Source organism: Macrosteles quadrilineatus, unplaced genomic scaffold, assembly GCF_028750875.1.
Source record: "Macrosteles quadrilineatus isolate MER2022 unplaced genomic scaffold, UCM_ALF_1.0 Scaffold_5__1_contigs__length_97177068, whole genome shotgun sequence".
In the NCBI taxonomy this organism is placed as follows: Eukaryota; Metazoa; Arthropoda; class Insecta; order Hemiptera; family Cicadellidae; genus Macrosteles; species Macrosteles quadrilineatus.
Window position 1 is genome coordinate 29,856,837 of NW_026542598.1, and position 17,959 is coordinate 29,874,795.

At 35.2% G+C, this 17,959-nt stretch overlaps 1 protein-coding gene across 1 annotated transcript in view; it reads left to right on the forward strand.

Moving 5' to 3' along the window:
* LOC128995033 (uncharacterized) overlaps window positions 1–17,741 on the forward strand; it is a 43,041-nt gene extending 25,300 nt beyond the window's left edge. The window contains exons 5-17 of the mRNA XM_054419904.1: window positions 1,836–1,962; window positions 2,452–2,522; window positions 3,452–3,589; window positions 3,993–4,172; window positions 10,040–10,086; window positions 11,378–11,483; window positions 12,514–12,611; window positions 13,032–13,215; window positions 13,792–13,939; window positions 15,007–15,086; window positions 15,534–15,680; window positions 16,179–16,383; window positions 17,270–17,741. Coding sequence (XP_054275879.1) covers window positions 1,836–1,962; window positions 2,452–2,522; window positions 3,452–3,589; window positions 3,993–4,172; window positions 10,040–10,086; window positions 11,378–11,483; window positions 12,514–12,611; window positions 13,032–13,215; window positions 13,792–13,939; window positions 15,007–15,086; window positions 15,534–15,680; window positions 16,179–16,383; window positions 17,270–17,419 — 1,681 coding nt within the window. The 3' untranslated portion in view covers window positions 17,420–17,741. The remainder of the gene's footprint in view (window positions 1–1,835; window positions 1,963–2,451; window positions 2,523–3,451; window positions 3,590–3,992; window positions 4,173–10,039; window positions 10,087–11,377; window positions 11,484–12,513; window positions 12,612–13,031; window positions 13,216–13,791; window positions 13,940–15,006; window positions 15,087–15,533; window positions 15,681–16,178; window positions 16,384–17,269) is intronic.
* The last annotated feature ends 218 nt before the right edge of the window (window positions 17,742–17,959 follow it).

The following is a 17,959-nucleotide window of genomic DNA, read 5'->3' on the forward strand; positions in this document are numbered from 1 at the left end:
CTAAAGTTGGAATGAAATTGGCAAAATGAATGTGAATGAATGTGTGACACAAGTAATACTTATAGTTCATCGAACGTCCCGACAGACTGGAAAACATTTCCTGATACCTCCGATGGTCACTAAACATGACATGGAACGTCCCTCTGGTAAGTCTGTTCGATAACGTCGGATGCGTCCACCATCGTTTCTGCTTACTTTCCTCCCTCAGAAGTTCGAATAGCTGGGGTTGGACAACCTCAGCTATACAACAACCTAGCTCCACTGTGTCCATCTCGTGTCTGAAGCGCTTCGTGTAGAATGATTCTACGGGTTTAATGCAGACTCAGAGCACTGGGGATCCAGCCACCCCCACACTCATACAACAGTGCGACCCCCACACTTAGTTGTACGTGCTTGTGGAGTTTGCACACATTGTTGGGGAGGTCACGCATCGGTCCCGTCACGAGACTCACGCTCGTGTAGAAAGGGCCATATGCCTAGTTTAAACAGTTAAAAATTTCCAGACCCATTACATATCAGCTAGGGAGGTTTTTGTTACACCCTCAGGAAACCCTGTCAGTACCGTCACAAAAGCTTTGCTTTATTTCAAATATAAAAAGAGGGTTTGTAATGTTGGACTGTTAACCTCCCAGCTTTCTGTGTCAGCCAGTTGCTTCACCATGGAATATTCCGTCAGCATGGCTCAGCGCTAAGCCGGCCAACGTTCTCGGAAAGTGTAACGCGCATGGCTGGAATTTGCTGATACAGCTAAGCAAGTCGCTCGATGAAATCAGTTAAGGCGCAGCTATAGTTTGCCTAATGCCCTGATGAATCGTTAGGCAGCAGCACTGTCCAGGGCTAGCACTGACGTCACGCGGCACAGCTGCAACACGATTGGCTGGTTCCCCTCCACGCCCAACTCTGGGCTATGGGCAGAGCGCACTCAGTTGAGTTAGTCTAAATTCTAAATTCGGCTCGGTCGGTCATCTAAATTAATTGTAGCCTTTTCCTCACTCTTCTAAAATGTATTTTAACATGAAAATCTGTAACTTAACTTTGTAAATCCAAGCGACTCATATCCAAATTGTATTCTTTCTTAATCGTCAGCTAGTATTGGTGACTATTAATAAGTATCGTGTTTGTAAACTAAACGTAGACTAATCACTCATCTTTCCTACAGCAAGTCGATAGCTAAATACTTTACTACTGTTTTTATCATAAGTAAATAAATTATTTATTCGTAGTGCATTTTTGTTGTTTCATTTGGTTACCTGTCACATAACTAATTCTAAAAAGGCTAGTAAAATCATCTATCACAAAAGTTATAACTGTCATAAAAAAAACAAAAATTTGTTTGATTTTTCCTTGCTGAGAAATGCGAAATTGACAACTTGTTAATATAATCTGCATTCTCGTAGCCTCCTCCACTAGTAGTGCCTGACATCTGTTCCTTTGAACTGCTCTGATGATGGCTGTCTGCAGCAAGGCCGAAACTTGAGTACTTCTGTAACACGGTTGTTCTCAGAAGACCTAGTTTGTAGTGTTATGGTAGTGCCCGTGGTAGCCTTAGCTTTTGTAAAAAAAAAATACATATGTGTATATTTGTTACTTACTGTTACAGGTTTTACAATCTAGGTTTCACTAAATGGAGCCTGCTGAAAACCGTTAGATCTAAACACTGCAGTACGGAAAGATAGTAAACATATGTTTCATGAGATTCTACAGTAACGGAATGACAGTTTAGAAAATACAAACATATGATGTTTGTAGAAATTTAAATAGTGACTACTTCAGTATTTAAACCCGATGATACTGTATAGTATTTTTAGGTCTAAAATGTTACCTCACTGTTTCAGAGGAGTAAAGCTTCAGTGGAGAGACAATGTTTTAGCAGAAGCGGAAGGTCAGAATCCAGAGTTTGTGAAGACTAAGTTGGCTGGGCGAGCGCTCGCTGCCTTAGAGGAGTTTTCTCCTGTAATAAAGGTAATAATCTCTACAACGCAAATACTTGAACATTTTTTGCATTTCTACGTTTTCTTTAAATTTATCATATACAGTATACTCTCTCTTAACTGACTCTCACAGCACCAGACCTAGGTTGAAAAACCTAAAAGGTGGGTTAAAACAGAGAACTATGTAAACATGTATGTATTTTATGTTATGTTAGGTTATGTATGCTATGTTATTTGTATGTATACTGAATGGTAGAGTTTAATAGAAAAAACACCAACAGTGAAATCTATTAGGCGAGCAGAAATAGTCCCAGCGAGAATGAATAAAGCGGAAACTAAGCTATTTTGCGTACTGTTTACAATGGCAATGATATCATTTCCATGCAGTGAAACTAATTCGTACCTTCAATATTTATTTTATAAGCTTAAGTTTAAGATAGATAGTTCATTGCTTAGAAAACCAACTAGGAGCTACATTCTAATAAAGTTTTATATTTTCTTTTATGCTTATTGTTTCTAGGCCGATGAAAAGTACTATAACAATGGGAAATGCAGAGAATTACCTCCGGAATCACCAAATGGACCTTGCTGGTAAATATTTACAGATAAGCCAAATTATGAACTACTGTAAGTCTTGTCATCCAGTAATTATGAGCATATTTAAATTAGAATAAAATCTCGAACCTTATCAACTTCAAACAAATTTGCCATGTAACATTCTCTGACGTGATGGAAATTTAAAAAAAATGCTTCAAACTTGGTACAAGAGAGTGAGCTTGAATGTGCTGTGAAAAAAAAAAACTTGGGGGATGATCAAGTTTTGGCTGCAATCATGGAGGATGATGATTATATTTTTGTTGTAGTGAGAGATATTCAGGGGTTTTGTGCTATTGAGGAAGACAATGATGTCTATACGGCCGCAGGAGATATTTTTGATTTTTATGCGGTCGCGGAAGCCGATAATGTCTATTCAACCGCAGGAGATAATTTTGATATTTGTGCGGTTGCGGAAGACGATGATGATGTACAAACACCGCGGGATAATCTAGATTTTGCCACAATCGTGGAGGACAGTAACTATATAATGGATATGTTTAAGATTTTGCCGCGATTGTTGATGATATCTCCGCTACAGAAAATGTTGTCTCAGACAGTGACGTAACCACAAGCATTGCTCATTGTGTGTTTGAGGGAGAGGGGGGCCTGACAACATCCGGCCCCAGGCATCAATAAACCACACAATGACCCTTATCAGCTGCAAAATACATTAACCCAAAATAAAATTGAGTGGAGCCCAAGAAAACTTCCTATTAGACCGCCTATATTTGTGAACTGACTGTAGTGGATTTACATTAGTGAATTGCTTTAGCTTAGTAGTTGTAAACCTCACCACTGGTTTCAGCACAAGTCAGCTGCAGTTTGTTAGCAGTTTTTATGATATCCAAGGCATTATTGGCCTTTGAGACAAAAAGAGTTTGACCTTTTATGAACCTATTTTGAAATGAGAGTTTTGATTGCAGGCATTACACAAGTATCTACACCTTCAACGTACTGAAAGGAATAATTAATACCTTCTCTTCGCTAAAGGATTATTCTGAAATAATAGTTCTGCATTTCCCAGAGGACGCCAGTGAATTTTACATGCAAGACATTATTCAGTAAGATATTTTTTTTCTAAAATATAATAAATAGCCTAGTTATAATTTAATTTTAACTTATTGGTCTATTATTTGTAGTTACTGCTATAACCAACACTAATGGATTTCTTATTGGATCATATCCAAGAATACAACATAATCATAATTGTTGTAAAATTAGAAGTCTGCAAGTATGATTTATATACAGACAAATTTTTAAATGAGAAATATAGTATATGTTACTTCTGCTCACCCCATGTTGAAAATGAATTGATCAAAAGTACTTTACTTAACGTAAAAGCTACATTGTGTTGTGTAATTAAGGAGTCTAATCAACTAGTAGCCAATTTTTTTTTATGAGCAAGAACATTTTACCATGGCCCTTTCAACGCTGTATCCCAATATTTTCTTTTATTGTTTGCAGATTTATTGAGAACGAGAGAGCCGACAAGTTGCAATATCGGTTAGCCGAGTTTTACTACCAAGGATATCCTCACTCTGCTATATGTTTCTCTTACAAGCACAATACACTGGACTTTTACCGGTGGCTTGATAAGAGGAAAGACCAGCGGTATTCAGTGAGATTCAAGAGAACTCATGAAGAGTGAGTTTCTATAATCTAGAATAATATTTTACTTCTTAAGTTGTTTTAAACGGGATTTATATTAGGATAGATATCTGCTGACAGTAATTTTGATTTTGGGGAGTTACTGTAATATCTCCCAAGGAAGATAATATTAGACTGACCATTCCAAAAATTAGGCCGAGAATCACGTTTGTCCCGTGTATCCCAATTTTTGGGATTCCCATAGACCTTTAATTCATATTTTTATAGTTGTAGCTTTGACTATCGATACAATTAGACATCCCATCCCCATGTTAAATTTGTAGCCAGATTTTTGATCAACATTGTTGTAGATTTTGTGAGCCACCGACAGATTGTGCTGATCTAAATTACTAATTTCTATGCGATTCACAAACTTTTTTACCAAGTCAAACTGATGGAATCTCTTATTGTGAGCTATAGCAAATGTTACGACCCATCAACTTGATAACTTTTAGACACTAGCACATTCTGGTTCACACAAATACATTCTTATTTCATAAAAAATGTGCGACAGCTTGTCCATATAGATGGGATATCTATTTCAGTATCCAATATTCAATGGTTCAGAAGGGTTTGCATGGAAGTGCTGGCCCTAGCGGAACAATATACAGCTGATGTTGAACTTATAAAGTTGATAAAAATTTTGCTCTTCAATTTTCAGTGATTATTAGTGAATAATTTTTAAATTAGCTTCCAAACAGTGTTTCAAAAAGATCTTTAAGAAGACAGGTTTTCTACAAATAAGTATTTTATACATTATACCTCTATATCATTAATAACTCTCACAACTTAAAATCATCTAACCTCAAATATTCATTTTATTTGTTTATAATACTGATTTCAAAATTTTTTTATTATGTAAACATTACCAATCTTTTTGTTCACATCTATTCCACAGTTTTAGGAATTGAACTATTTTAATATAATTTTTTTTTATTGGACCAATGAAGTAAAATGACTTTAACATTTAAAAGACAAAATGTACTAGGTGACGGCAATTGTCTTTTTAGATCTTTGAGTATATTCTTATTTCAATCTCAAAATCAGTTTAAAAAACTTAGGTTAAATACTGTCGAACATATGTATACAAACTGGAAAGAATATGAACGTTTTATCCTGTATGATGACCAAACTGAGATTGATAAAGAAAAATACTGCCAGGAAATGAAAAAAGATGGTACTTATGGAACTAGTGTTGAATGTATGGTTATATCTGACTTGTTTGAAATCAACATTAACATCTTTTATCAAGCTAAACATTTTAAAACTAGAATCATCCATTTGGAAAATAAACCAACAATAATATCAAGATCTTCTCATAAAATTACAGCGGACCTACTTTTAACCGGCCGTTTGGATTGTGGACATTTTGAACTTTTAATTCCAAATGAAAGTATAGTCAGCCAAATAAATCGAAAAGATAAAATATGTGATGAGATGATTACTAATAGTAAAATTTCTAAAAGCATTTCCAGAGAAGTGAAATTTAGGACCTCAAAAGTAAAAACTAAAGCCAAACCAACTCCAATTTCCGATAATACAAATAAAGCTGTATACAATGAATGCTATGACCACGGAATTGTTCAATTTCTTGTAACAGCAGACGATGTCAATCAAGATGATATGATTAAAGACAATTTTATGAACAAGTTATTTACCAGAGGATTCGGAGTTCCACTTCTTAACTCTGTAAGTTCTCAAGAAAACAATGAATGGCACAAACGGTGGCTTTGTGCAATGAAATTAAAAGGAAGACAATATACAATACCACAAGGTTCAATTGGAAGGCAATTTGTAGATGTTCTAGCCAAAGAGATCCAAGCAGTCCCTAATGGTATAAATTCAACCGAAAGAATATTTTTCTTATGTGCTACCATTCTTCAAAAAGATAAAATGATAAAAAATGGGTCTGACATAAGACGTTTGATGAAGAAAAGAATGGAAATGTGGGAAAATGATCAATTTGATGAATTAATACGTGAAGCTGAGAGATGTGATCGGCAAATGAAAACATCACAAGAACACCAAGAAGAAGACCAGAAAATAAGAATCTTCACAAGATTGGTATTACAAGGAAAATTGCGTGAAGCTACAAGATGGCTCACAGATCGCTCCGGCGATGGAGTACTCACACCTGACGATATCCTTCCTGATGGTCAAAATGTTTTTCAAGTTTTAAAAAATAAGCACCCACGTCAAATGGTTCCGAATGACAATACCTTTCTAGCTGATGAGAACTTACCATTGATGGTAGATGTAGATATATCCAGTGACCACATAGAGAAGATGGCTAGACGTTTGCATGGAAGTGCTGGCCCTAGCGGAACAAATGCTGATCAATGGAAGAATATGTTGCTGCGCTATGGAGCACATAGCACTCGTTTAAGGGAAGCAGTCGCATCGTTAACTCGATGGATGGCAAACGGGATAGTAAACTGGAACTCGATCAGAGCTCTGTTAGCTAGAAGAGGATTAGCACTGAACAAATACCCTGGTATTCGCCCAATAGGAGTTGGAGAAGTTTTGCAGAGACTATGTGCAAAAACCATGGCTTTTGTAACAGGTGACGATGTTCAAGAAATATGTGGATCTGACCAACTCTGCGCCGGAACGAAAGCTGGAATAGAAGGTGCTATACATGCTATGACGGACCTATTCAATGAAAAGAACCAAAATTGTATTTTACTTGTAGATGCTTCAAATGCGTTCAATGCCTTGAGCAGGCCTTTAACTCTGTGGAATGCTAGGGTGCTTTGGCCTCGTTGCGCTCGTTTCCTATTCAATACATACCAAGGCTATGCAACCATTATGTTTAGAGGAAGCAATAAAATCATCCTTAGTCAAGAAGGGACCACTCAGGGAGACCCTTTAGGCATGCTAATGTATGCAATTGGCATATTACCTTTGGTAAAAAACTAAAAAGCCTAAATTGGAAGCAAAACTGGTACGCTGATGATTCTGCATGTTTCGGTGAAATACTTAAAGTTAGAGAATGGTTTAACGCTTTACGTGTTGAAGGGCCAAAATGGGGGTATTACCCAGAACCCAAGAAAAGTGTATTGATAGTAAAACCTGAATATAAAGAAAAAGCAGAAGAAATTTTCAGAGACCTACAAGTGAAAATTGTAACATCGTACAGGTTTTTAGGGGGTATTATTGGTAGCTCAGAAGAAAAGAAGGAATTCGTGAAAGAAAAAGTAAAAAAATGGGTTGATTGTATAAAGAAATTTGGCATAGCTGCACATAAAAGTCCTCAAGCAGCGTATACTGCCTTTACTAAGTCATTACAAAATGAATGGGCATTTCTCCAAAGAGTAACAGAGGGATTTAGTGAAGAATACGAAGATTTAAAAACTGCCATACATCACCATTTCACTCCCAACCTTTTCGAACAAGAGATTTCTGAACTTGAACATGACTTGTTCTCTCTCCCTACTCGTTTTGGAGGCTTAAATATTCAGGACCCGACAAAGAACGATGGTATTTCATTTGAAGCATCAAAACAATGCACAGAAAAATTAATATTAGCCATTAAAAATGGACAACCATTAAAGATTAATGATCATGTATCAACACTACAAGATGTAATAAAGAAGAGAAAACTAGAAAAAGATATGTTGGCTAAAGCAAATAATGAACAAATTATGGAATTACTTCCTGAAAGTCAAAAGAAGCCAATAATTAGAATTGTAGCAGGGAATACTAGCCAATGGTTAACTGTGACACCATGTGCATCTGATCATACGGATTTGTCCCCGGATCAATTCAGAGATGCTTTGTCAATTCGCTATGGCCGCACACTAAGAAATTTACCAGTACGATGTGATGGTTGTGATCAACCTATGAATCTAACACATGCATTAAATTGTAAAAAAGGAGGATTGATCAAACATGGGCATGATCAACATCGAGACCACTGTGCTGCAATAGCAAATATGGCCTGGAAAGGGGTTGAAGTCGAGCCTATTATGAGAGAAGCTGACCCTGCAAACAATGTGCCTGCTTTAAAAGCTGATTTTAAAGTTAATGGTATTTGGGAGGCTGAGAGAGTAGCGTTTTTTGATAATCGCATTGTTAATGCTGACGCTCCCTCTTACGCCAACCAAGAATGGGGAACAATATCTCGAAACCATGCCGTTCAGAAACACAATAAATATGACAAAGCAGCCGAAGACATCAGAGGAAGCTTCACACCATTAATATGTTCCACGGAAGGAGTCCCCCACAAAGAATATGAAGCGTTTCAGAGGAGAACAAGCGAAGCCCTGGCTGTAAAATGGAGAAAACCATACTCCCAAATTATCGGATGGTTGAGGATCCAAAGCCAGCTTTCCATCATTCGAGCAGTTTCGCTAAGGCTACGGGGAACTAGACGAAAAATTCGAAGCATTCAATTTGAAGATGGTGCTGCAATTCCCCCATTGCTCTATTGAGCTTTCATTTTATTTTATTTTTTTTAAACATTTATATTTGATTGAAAATCATAGTCATATGTTGAAATGTTTGAAATGTATAAATAAAGTTTTATTGTATTCTTTAAAAATATTCAATGGTTGTAGACTGCACAAAAAAGGTCAAATAAATTGGCTGTTAATAAAAACTACTGTTTTGCATATGATTCAGACATCATTGCATCATCTCCTATCAGACCATTTTCTTGTGCTATACTCTAGTTGAGTACTCTACTTTGGAAATACAGTTTTTGGATTAGTGTTTGGTCATTATATTCTTACATATTTTATAACTTAATCATATTTCTAAAAATAAGAATGTTAAAATTAAAACTGGTGATTGGGCTGATTCCAGAATTGGTCGATTCCGATACCGATTCCGATTCCAGAACTTTGGTTACAATTCTCGATTCCGCACTCGATACCGATACCTGTTATAAATTAATTTAATAACACATATATATGTGTGCTTCTCGCAATCCATATAAAGGAGCATGTTATTTCTATTTAATCTTAATACAAACATAACAGCATTTCTATTGAATAAGGTTACATAGATTATGTTAGCCTATAAGGAAAATAAGATACTTCATCTTGTGTATTGCCTTCCGGATTACTTCATGAATGTATACAAGAGGTTAAGTTACCTTGATTCTGCACAAATGACGACTTAAGGATTACTTGGACAGAATCAAGGTAACTTAACCTCTTGTATACAAATAAGATACTTCAAGAAGACATTCATTTTAACATATTTTTTTAACATCACCTATTATTAAATTGAAACAACAAACACCGGTTTAGTTAAGCCTACAACTTTCACTGAGTTTTTTGTTTGCATAAATATTCATACATCTGGGCATACATTGAATGTTCCATATTGCTTGAGTTATAAACTCAAAGTCGTCTTCAATATTGTCATAATCAATATCACTTAAATTACTTAAAGAATCACATAAAAGTCATGGAGTTTATCACATCACTTGAACGGAGATCATAACCCATTTTTGAACAATTCACTATGCACCACTCATAGTAATCAACAACAAAACATAAACAATAAAACAATTCACCATTTGTAAACTCACGACAGCTGTTTCAGATCAGTCAGAGAGAAACAACATAAAAAAGAGATATAATCATAAAATTCATTGCTAAACGGCCGACTCCAATAGTCACCATGAAGCCCTGAATTAGCTGAACAGTTGGTATAAGTAAACTTGGGCATTGATCACGCATAAAAATAACGAACAAAGCTTAGTGCCTACAAACTCGCCAGATTTTGGGTGGACGACACTTTAGGTGGGGAGGGTTAAAGGATCAACCATTGATTATTTATACTCACTAAGTGTTTTGTTTTGTTACAATCCTTTTGAAACACCTCTTAAATGAACCCATGTTTTATTTTTTTAGTGAATTCAAGAAACGAGCAGACATTCCGATACCAAAAGAGACTGCAGGTAAAACTTGAAGACTCTTGGCATGTTTTTAACTGTAGATCAGTAGAGTCAATTTGGTTTGCTCAAAACTATATTGTTAAATATCTTATCCATATATAATTTTTAAATTCATTATATTTATTATTTAATGTGGTGTAAATTGCAAATAGGATAGCCTTCTTTAAGGCAGCGGCGTTGGTGTGTAGCAACGTCTCACCGACCAGCCTGTTTCCTTTACTTTTACTTTTTATATACTTTTCATTGAAATGGCGACCATACAAAGTAGGCATTTTAAGCCAAGTATGAATGGAGATGAGTGTAAGATGAGTGGCGCGATCTTGTAGTCTTGTTAGTGACTAAGGCCGACATATTCCTTAGACACAGCTGTTAATTAATAGCCCATACAGCTAATGTAAACTAAGGGACCTACAGTTTATAGTGGAATCCAAACCACATTTTTAAATTAACGAATTGGTCTAATTATCAAGATAGTACTGCGGATAGTGGTAGTAGTACTCACTAGTGCGGACGTTAATCTACACCAGGGAGTATCGCATCCTCAGTGCATGCCTATAAATATCCACAATTTGTGGCCTCCTAGTTGCTGGATTACAGGACGACGCCACCGTCCCAGTCATTGTAATAACAGTAATACAAACGTATAAACATAAACTTTAGGGAGACATTCCATTACAAATCAGTGCAACAGCTGTTTCAGTTTGCCAAGACAGGGTGTTGTCACTTTTGTCTCACCATGGCCTTGTATTAGAGGAGGATATACAAACTACATATATCAATTCATTTATTAAAAAAAAGTAAGTATTCAAATTCAAGTTATTATGAAAGAAATTGAAGTAAATTGAATGATACAAAAACATTGCCATTTGTAAAAAAAAAAATGTTTACTACCGTGGTCAAATTAATTTGCTAACAATAATAAAATCATCACCAAATGTAAGTGTTGCAAAGATTGATTGAGTGACTTCTTCGGGTTTTTAAGAGTCCTTGGAGCCTAGCCGTGCTAACTCATAAAACAATTTTATCAAACTACAACAAAATGTCTGAACTCGTAGTACCCTGAATATTTGAGTTACAATCATTTTGGTATTTGAACAAATTTTTTGGGATGATAAATAACTCTTCAGCAGCTGTTTAAAATTAATCCAAGATGGCCACTAGCCTCCAAGGACTCTTAATAGGGACAACCAGAATGAAACAGTGTCTATATAGTGTTCTCAGTTAATTACAATGTATATGCGAACAAATTGCTTTTGATTTTTCTAAGTGAACGATATATGTAATTTCTTTTTAGATATTGCAAACGGAGATAAAATCCAAGGCAAACCAAATACAAATAATGACGTCAAAACAAACGTAGGCGCAAGAAGCAATCTCCACTCCAGTGCAACAAACTCCTTGTAAGTGAAAAAAATAATCATTTAGTGTGTTCTGGGAACATTGAACATTCACTGGTTAAACCATTGTACTCAGAACAACAGTATACATATGTAATTCAAGGAGACAGAAGAGTATTCCTAACTACTCCCGATTTATTTTGCACTCGTACAAGTTTTATATACCAATAAAACACGACAGTCTTTTTAACCAGTCGCTTTTAGTTGGCCGATCCCTTATATTCTTCTGTAAAATGGCAAGTGATTGGAGATGAAGAGTAACCTAAAGTAAAAAAAAATACCATTTTTATTTATAATTGAAATCAGGTGTTTAACAATCTAAATGTAAACACTAAACATGTTTTCGGTAGGCCTACTTGTTTTTTAGTGATGAAAAGAATTGTTCATAATTTTTACCAAAAGTGATTTTCTGGTTCCTGCACAGATTATTCCCATCCTCGGCTTTGTGCAACGCACTCTAACTAGCTTGGATTTGCCTTGCATGTGAATTTTGGTGTTTGTGTGTTTGGCTTCGCCTCGGACATGAAAATTGAGTGTGCACCAGATAATGCCCCTTTCAGTGCTTGAAATAATATCAAATCAAATAAAATACCTTTATTCAAGCTGTACATACATACATGAATAGAGTCACAGAAACAAAACACTAACAAGTACATTATGTTTCTTATTTACATGATTTTATTTACATACATTGCTAAATCTATGCAATACAATCCTTTATTAATGGTGTGTATTTGATATAAATTTGGTTTTAAAAATTATTTTTACTCTTTTGGTTGATTACATAACAAAATCAATTTTTAAGAGTAATTATTTTATATATAGGCTATATTTATTTAATTTATATTTATTTTTTATATAGGCTACTTTACAATCCCGTAACGATAATCCTCATGTTGACAAACAAAAGGCCTGATCTTTGATCTGTTGTAAAATTTAAAAATCTTTTATTCTTTTATCACCTCAATCAATAATTGAACTATGACGAGGAAAGATTTTTTTGTATCATTTGGATTTTGTCTTTTTGTAACAGATCTAACAATCAATCAGTATCCAGCGGAAGTTGTCTGGACACAGCCAAACCAAAACTACCAACTGCCTTGCCTTCACTTAACGTCAATTCTACAAAAAGTAAGTTATGGCGCATTTTATTAAAGGTTAAATACATTTACAGTGAGAACTACTTTTTTTCTACTTGTCACTACCTCTTATTTTAACACTAGTAGCTTCACTCAAGCTATGCATGCAACAATGAAAAGATCAAATCAGCACTTTTAAAATATTTTTAAAATTTAGTAACTCCCAGACAGTTACTTGACTATAGAAAGTGATTTACTATCAATGATCATTGACATAACTTTTAGGTTATTTTATTCCTTTGAATCAGCAGTATGTAGATTTTAATCTGGTTACTCATGAGGTTACAGTAAATACCAGCTTTCAGTTGGGTTTTGTCAAGTTTTGCTCGCATCACTTGTTAATCCTTGGTGTTCTAAAGGTTGATTTTTTTTACATAAAAAATGTATTTATTTTATTTGTTGCATTTTTTAGACACAAGAGATGGTTTATCTTGGATGGGGAAGGAACACCTCTCGCAGTTGGCAAAGTCAATCTACCTAGTCAAGATGATAAAAGAAGACAGCACCACTGAAACCAACCCTTTCAATCTGCTCAGGACTACATGCTCTTTGGCTTACAATATTGATTTTAAATATATCATGAAACCTTGTGAAGGGTAAGTTATTAAATTGTAATTATGTTTAAACTATTTTTACCGCACAGTTTATAGTATGACAAAAAACTAAACAAAATAATGACTCCAAACAAATGTATATTGAGTAGGTACTATATAATAATGTTTTATGAGACAGTCCAAAGGCAGGTTTTATTAGCAAAAACCTTTCGGTTATGTACCTAGTGAATATCAACATAAAGTGTTATGGAATACCTAGGCTTCCCATAACACGAGGATAAAATAAACCTTGTTTCAAAAGTTTATAGGCCTAATGTTAAAAAGTACACCTCAATTTCATTTTTTATTACAGATTTATTAAGCTTGCTTCGTTAGTTTACTAGGTAGCTTACTCTGGTAGTCACACTGTACCTGGATGCAATCAACATTTCGTGGGAAAAAAGAGCCAATGTTAAAATGTCCGTACCGGTACTTTAGTACCATCTAAGCCTAATGGAAACATTTGTGTATCTGTTGCGATCACAGCAATATCGTAACATCTCCACTAATATAGTAGCCTACTTCACTACTTATAATTATATGGATAACATTGATTTAATTTGGTTTTCGTATTTGCAGTGGTTCGTGGAAAGTGTTAGTGGTGTTGGTTTCCGAAGCAGGCAATATTCTGGTAGGTGAGGCTACATCAACAAACTGCGCTGAGGCTAGACAGGCTGCTTCAACAGATGCAGTCAACACCATCCAATCTTGCTGTAGGCTCGTTGAGGTAGTAAACAATACATCTGATCTGTATCGATTGACAATTGTGGGACTGAGCTATTAATTTGCCCACACAAACCCTTATTTTCTTGTTTTGTTTAAAAGTGTGTATTAATATTCATAGATCGTTTGAAGCATAGAACTTGCAGATATTCTACAAGTTTATATTAGGGCCGCAAAAATTGCTGAAATTTTAAAATGTCTATTTTTTGTAGTTTGTTTCGTTATTCTTGGCGATATGGGATTTATCAAGGATGATTTGGAATATCATGAATGTTAGCCCAAAACAGTTTTGGCAAGTTTCAGCCATTGCGAATACTATCGGCAATTGGGAAACTGGAAACGTGTTGCAGCTCCACAAGCCACCATAATCTTACAATTCAGTTTTTTTTGTCACAGTGGTATTGCATACTTTCATTTCTTCATTGTGTTCAATGGCTTAGTCATAGCATGGAATGTGTAGCCTGATTGTTCTGCTGACAAGAGGTGTCAGCGCTCTGTGTGATGTGTATGACCACCGAACCAAGGGGCGTGGGTAAGTCAGTCGGATAAGAAGAGCGCGAAGGGTGTAGATTGGGAATTTGCGGTCATGTTTTTACGCTACCTTTCCCTCCCTATGGTTGTCCACGAGATTGATATGTTTTTTTCAAATTCTATTAGGAAACATTTATTTAGTAGAGTACAAGTGGTAAATTATTCCGAATTAATTCTTTCAAACAATAAACCAAGCTTTTAAATCCCAACTAACCTTCCTTTATTGAAGGTTCTGCCCCTGTGTAGGCCTAAGGTAGTCACACTTAGTCTAATGAAATTGAGGGAGTAGCAGATCTTTTCTGTCCTTAGGCATTGAGCCTGAACCTTACCTGTAGGAAGGAAGTGTTCTACGTATATTGCGATAGCATATTAAATTTAAGAAAATAAAATTTCATGCTGCAGTAAACTGCCTTAGCACCTCTATTAAGACTGATAATTTAAGGCCTAAAATTCTAAAAAAAAAGGTTCATTTTTCACCATTTGTCAATATAAATTTACATAAAAAGATTTTTTTTATTGGGACTATTATTTGTTTTGCAGCCAAACTTCAATTACTTCGCAGAAGGAGGAGTACCTACATTCATCTCCCTCAGACATCCAACAAAAACACGAACTTATGAGTGAGTTTGGTTATAGATTTACTCTATTGTTAATAAATCGTAAACATAAAACAAAATCATGTATGGAGTTGTATGATTTTGTTGCTCAAAAGCTTTTTTTCCATCTGTTAAGCAGTGTTTACTTGAGGCCAGTGTAGCAGGCAGGTAACAGGGCAGGTTACTTGCCTCTAATGTATTTCATCATTTCATGTGACCTGAGGCAATTAACTTGTCCGCCAACTGGCCTCGTGTACACATGGCTTTACTAAAAGGTTTTAACCTATGAACTGAGCAAAATATTACCCAATCTCAATTCACAATTCACTACCGGATTTCTTGTTGCCTAATTGTGCATAGCCTATTGGTAACAACCAAAAAGAGTAAATCTCTTTTTTGGTACCAGTAAAATTGAGTAAATAAGTAGAAAAAACAAAAGAAGTTTGTTTATAATTTGTTTAAATGTTTTAGAATAATGAACATGGACACAAACAAGAATCCATTGAATGAACAGGTTGTCGGAATACTACTGAGGATGTTCGTGGAGGATAAGGGAACTGAAGATATATTTTTCCTGGCTTCCGACTTTACCAATCATGAAAGGGAGTGTATTCGCAAGTAAGAACCTTGTGTATTTGTGATTATTGTGTTTGTTTCTATTACACACTAGGCACCACTATTTTTTTAACTTAACAACAAAAAGAAGGACTAGTAATTTTATAAATTTAAAACTTAAATAATGGAGAAATGTTGTTACTCTATTTTTTACCAAGCATTCAACATATTTATATTAATAAGGGTTGCTTGTAAATTGAGAACACCAACAAGTTTGTATCACTACAAAGCGAGCTAGTTCAAATCTTACACTTCCTTTACGACTATTCTAAGTGGTTTTCACCTGTATGTGACGTTCAAAATCTATATTAAGATTAAGTTTTTGTGTGATGTTACATTACTTGTAGCTATACTAGGAGCGACCTTGTCTTGTGGTAGGACATAATGCTTCGTACCTAAGGGTCTTGGGTTGAAATCCCACCAATCACCAATAAGCCTTGCACTAGTTCAATTTGTTGTTAGACATAAAAAAAAAAATTGAATTTGAAACAATCTGTTCAGGATGACAAAGGAGTTTGACCTCGGCTGGCGTCTGTTTGGTATGCGTGATAAATCTGCGGCTCCAGGAGAAGTGTCCAATCAGCATCTGTGTGTGTTTCGACTTAAAAGGCCTGTGGAACTGGTAACACAGCTGATTGCCAGTGGAGGATCTACAGACAAGTATTCCATCGTCACCAGAGTCAACACCATCATTCCTCAGCCAGAGGTGTGTGATTTGCTACTCAGATTCAGTATCAAAATGTACAAATTCATCCTTTTCGTGTGTTGGTGATTACAGCTGCTGAAAATCCCTGATCTTTCGGAATCTCCGTCATTTCAGTTGGGTCCTGAATGCTCCTGAAAATCCATTTTATTTGTCATTCAATGTAAATGTTTTTTTTTCACTCGGGAATTTATTGGTGTCTTAAAATTTGAGGCTTATCTGGGTTTATTGTTTTAAGTTTTTGCATACGTGAGACTGGAGCGGATATTGTTAGCTGCCGATTTGTTTGTTGAATAAGGCTGCGGAATGTGAATATCGTGCAAGTCTTTGTGTTTCTACGCTCTGAGTTTACCTTGCCAAACTCATCTGGTAGGAAAGCACCTGTACATGACCCTTTTGTGTTCAGTTGAAATAAAATGTAGCTGTATTCAGCTGTTAAGTAAACCCTCCCTCAGAGGTTACTGGGAGTTGTGCTGTTAACTAATTTCATTTTGCTGTGGACTGCAATTTTCAATGTAAACAAACTAACTTTTTTTAGCTGACGATAGTGTCTTGTAAATATTTAACATACTTTACTACAAAAAGGTAAACCTTACTAAATTAGTAAATTCCCCCCCCCCCCTTTTACTAAGCTATTAATATTTTACTGAAAAACACACTGTATTACACTCCCTAAAGTAGCAAACCTTAGTACGAAACCTAATGTTAAAGAATAAATATAACATGTGTAAGGAAATATTAATTTAAGTGGAATTCCAATCAGGCAAATGGAAATTCGCTTAGTCAGCAGGTTTGCTGCGTATTTGCTGGGGTAATTTGTTGTTCTTGTATAATTTGAAGTGTTGTCTATTTTTTTATTATTTTTTAATGTAAATTTTTACTCCTGCAGAGCCCACCAGAAGAAGTGCCAACAACTGCTCAGCCCAAGGAAGTCTGTGATAGTGAGAGTTTTTTGGGAGGCTGCATCGACCCCAAGTGCTCTCTAGATCATATCAACATCTTGGACTACATTGTCAATAAGTACTTGGAGATCCGTTAACTTTGTGACTAAAGAGAAACTGTGAACTGTAACTTGTAACTTTGTGAAGACTGATAAACTAAACGTTAAAACAGTTATAGTTGACTTCAACACTTAAAAATGTCTGCCACACAAACAGTTAGCGGTTCAAACTTTTGATTTAGTTTGTTAGTCCAAAACTTAATTGAGTTTTCAACTTAATTTAAATTTGTCTTCGAATTACTCACTGGATAAGTCCTATAATAGGACAGGACATAGTAAAAATTTTAATTTGCAACTTTTTATTGTGTATTTATTAGCCCTTAGTTTCTGTATATATTTAAGCAACTATTGTAAAAATAATTAAATTATATGTGATTTTTGTAAAGTCTACATTTTTTCTATTACTAACCTGTGTAATGTGTATACCTTTGTTACCTAATTATCTTTAACTACATACTCTAATTATTTTGAATAAAATTTCATAAGAATTATTTTTTTAGTGTTTAACTACACAACGGCAAGAAGATGATATAGTAAAATATAGTTTTGTGGTTGTATTTTGCTTCCCCTCTTACTGTA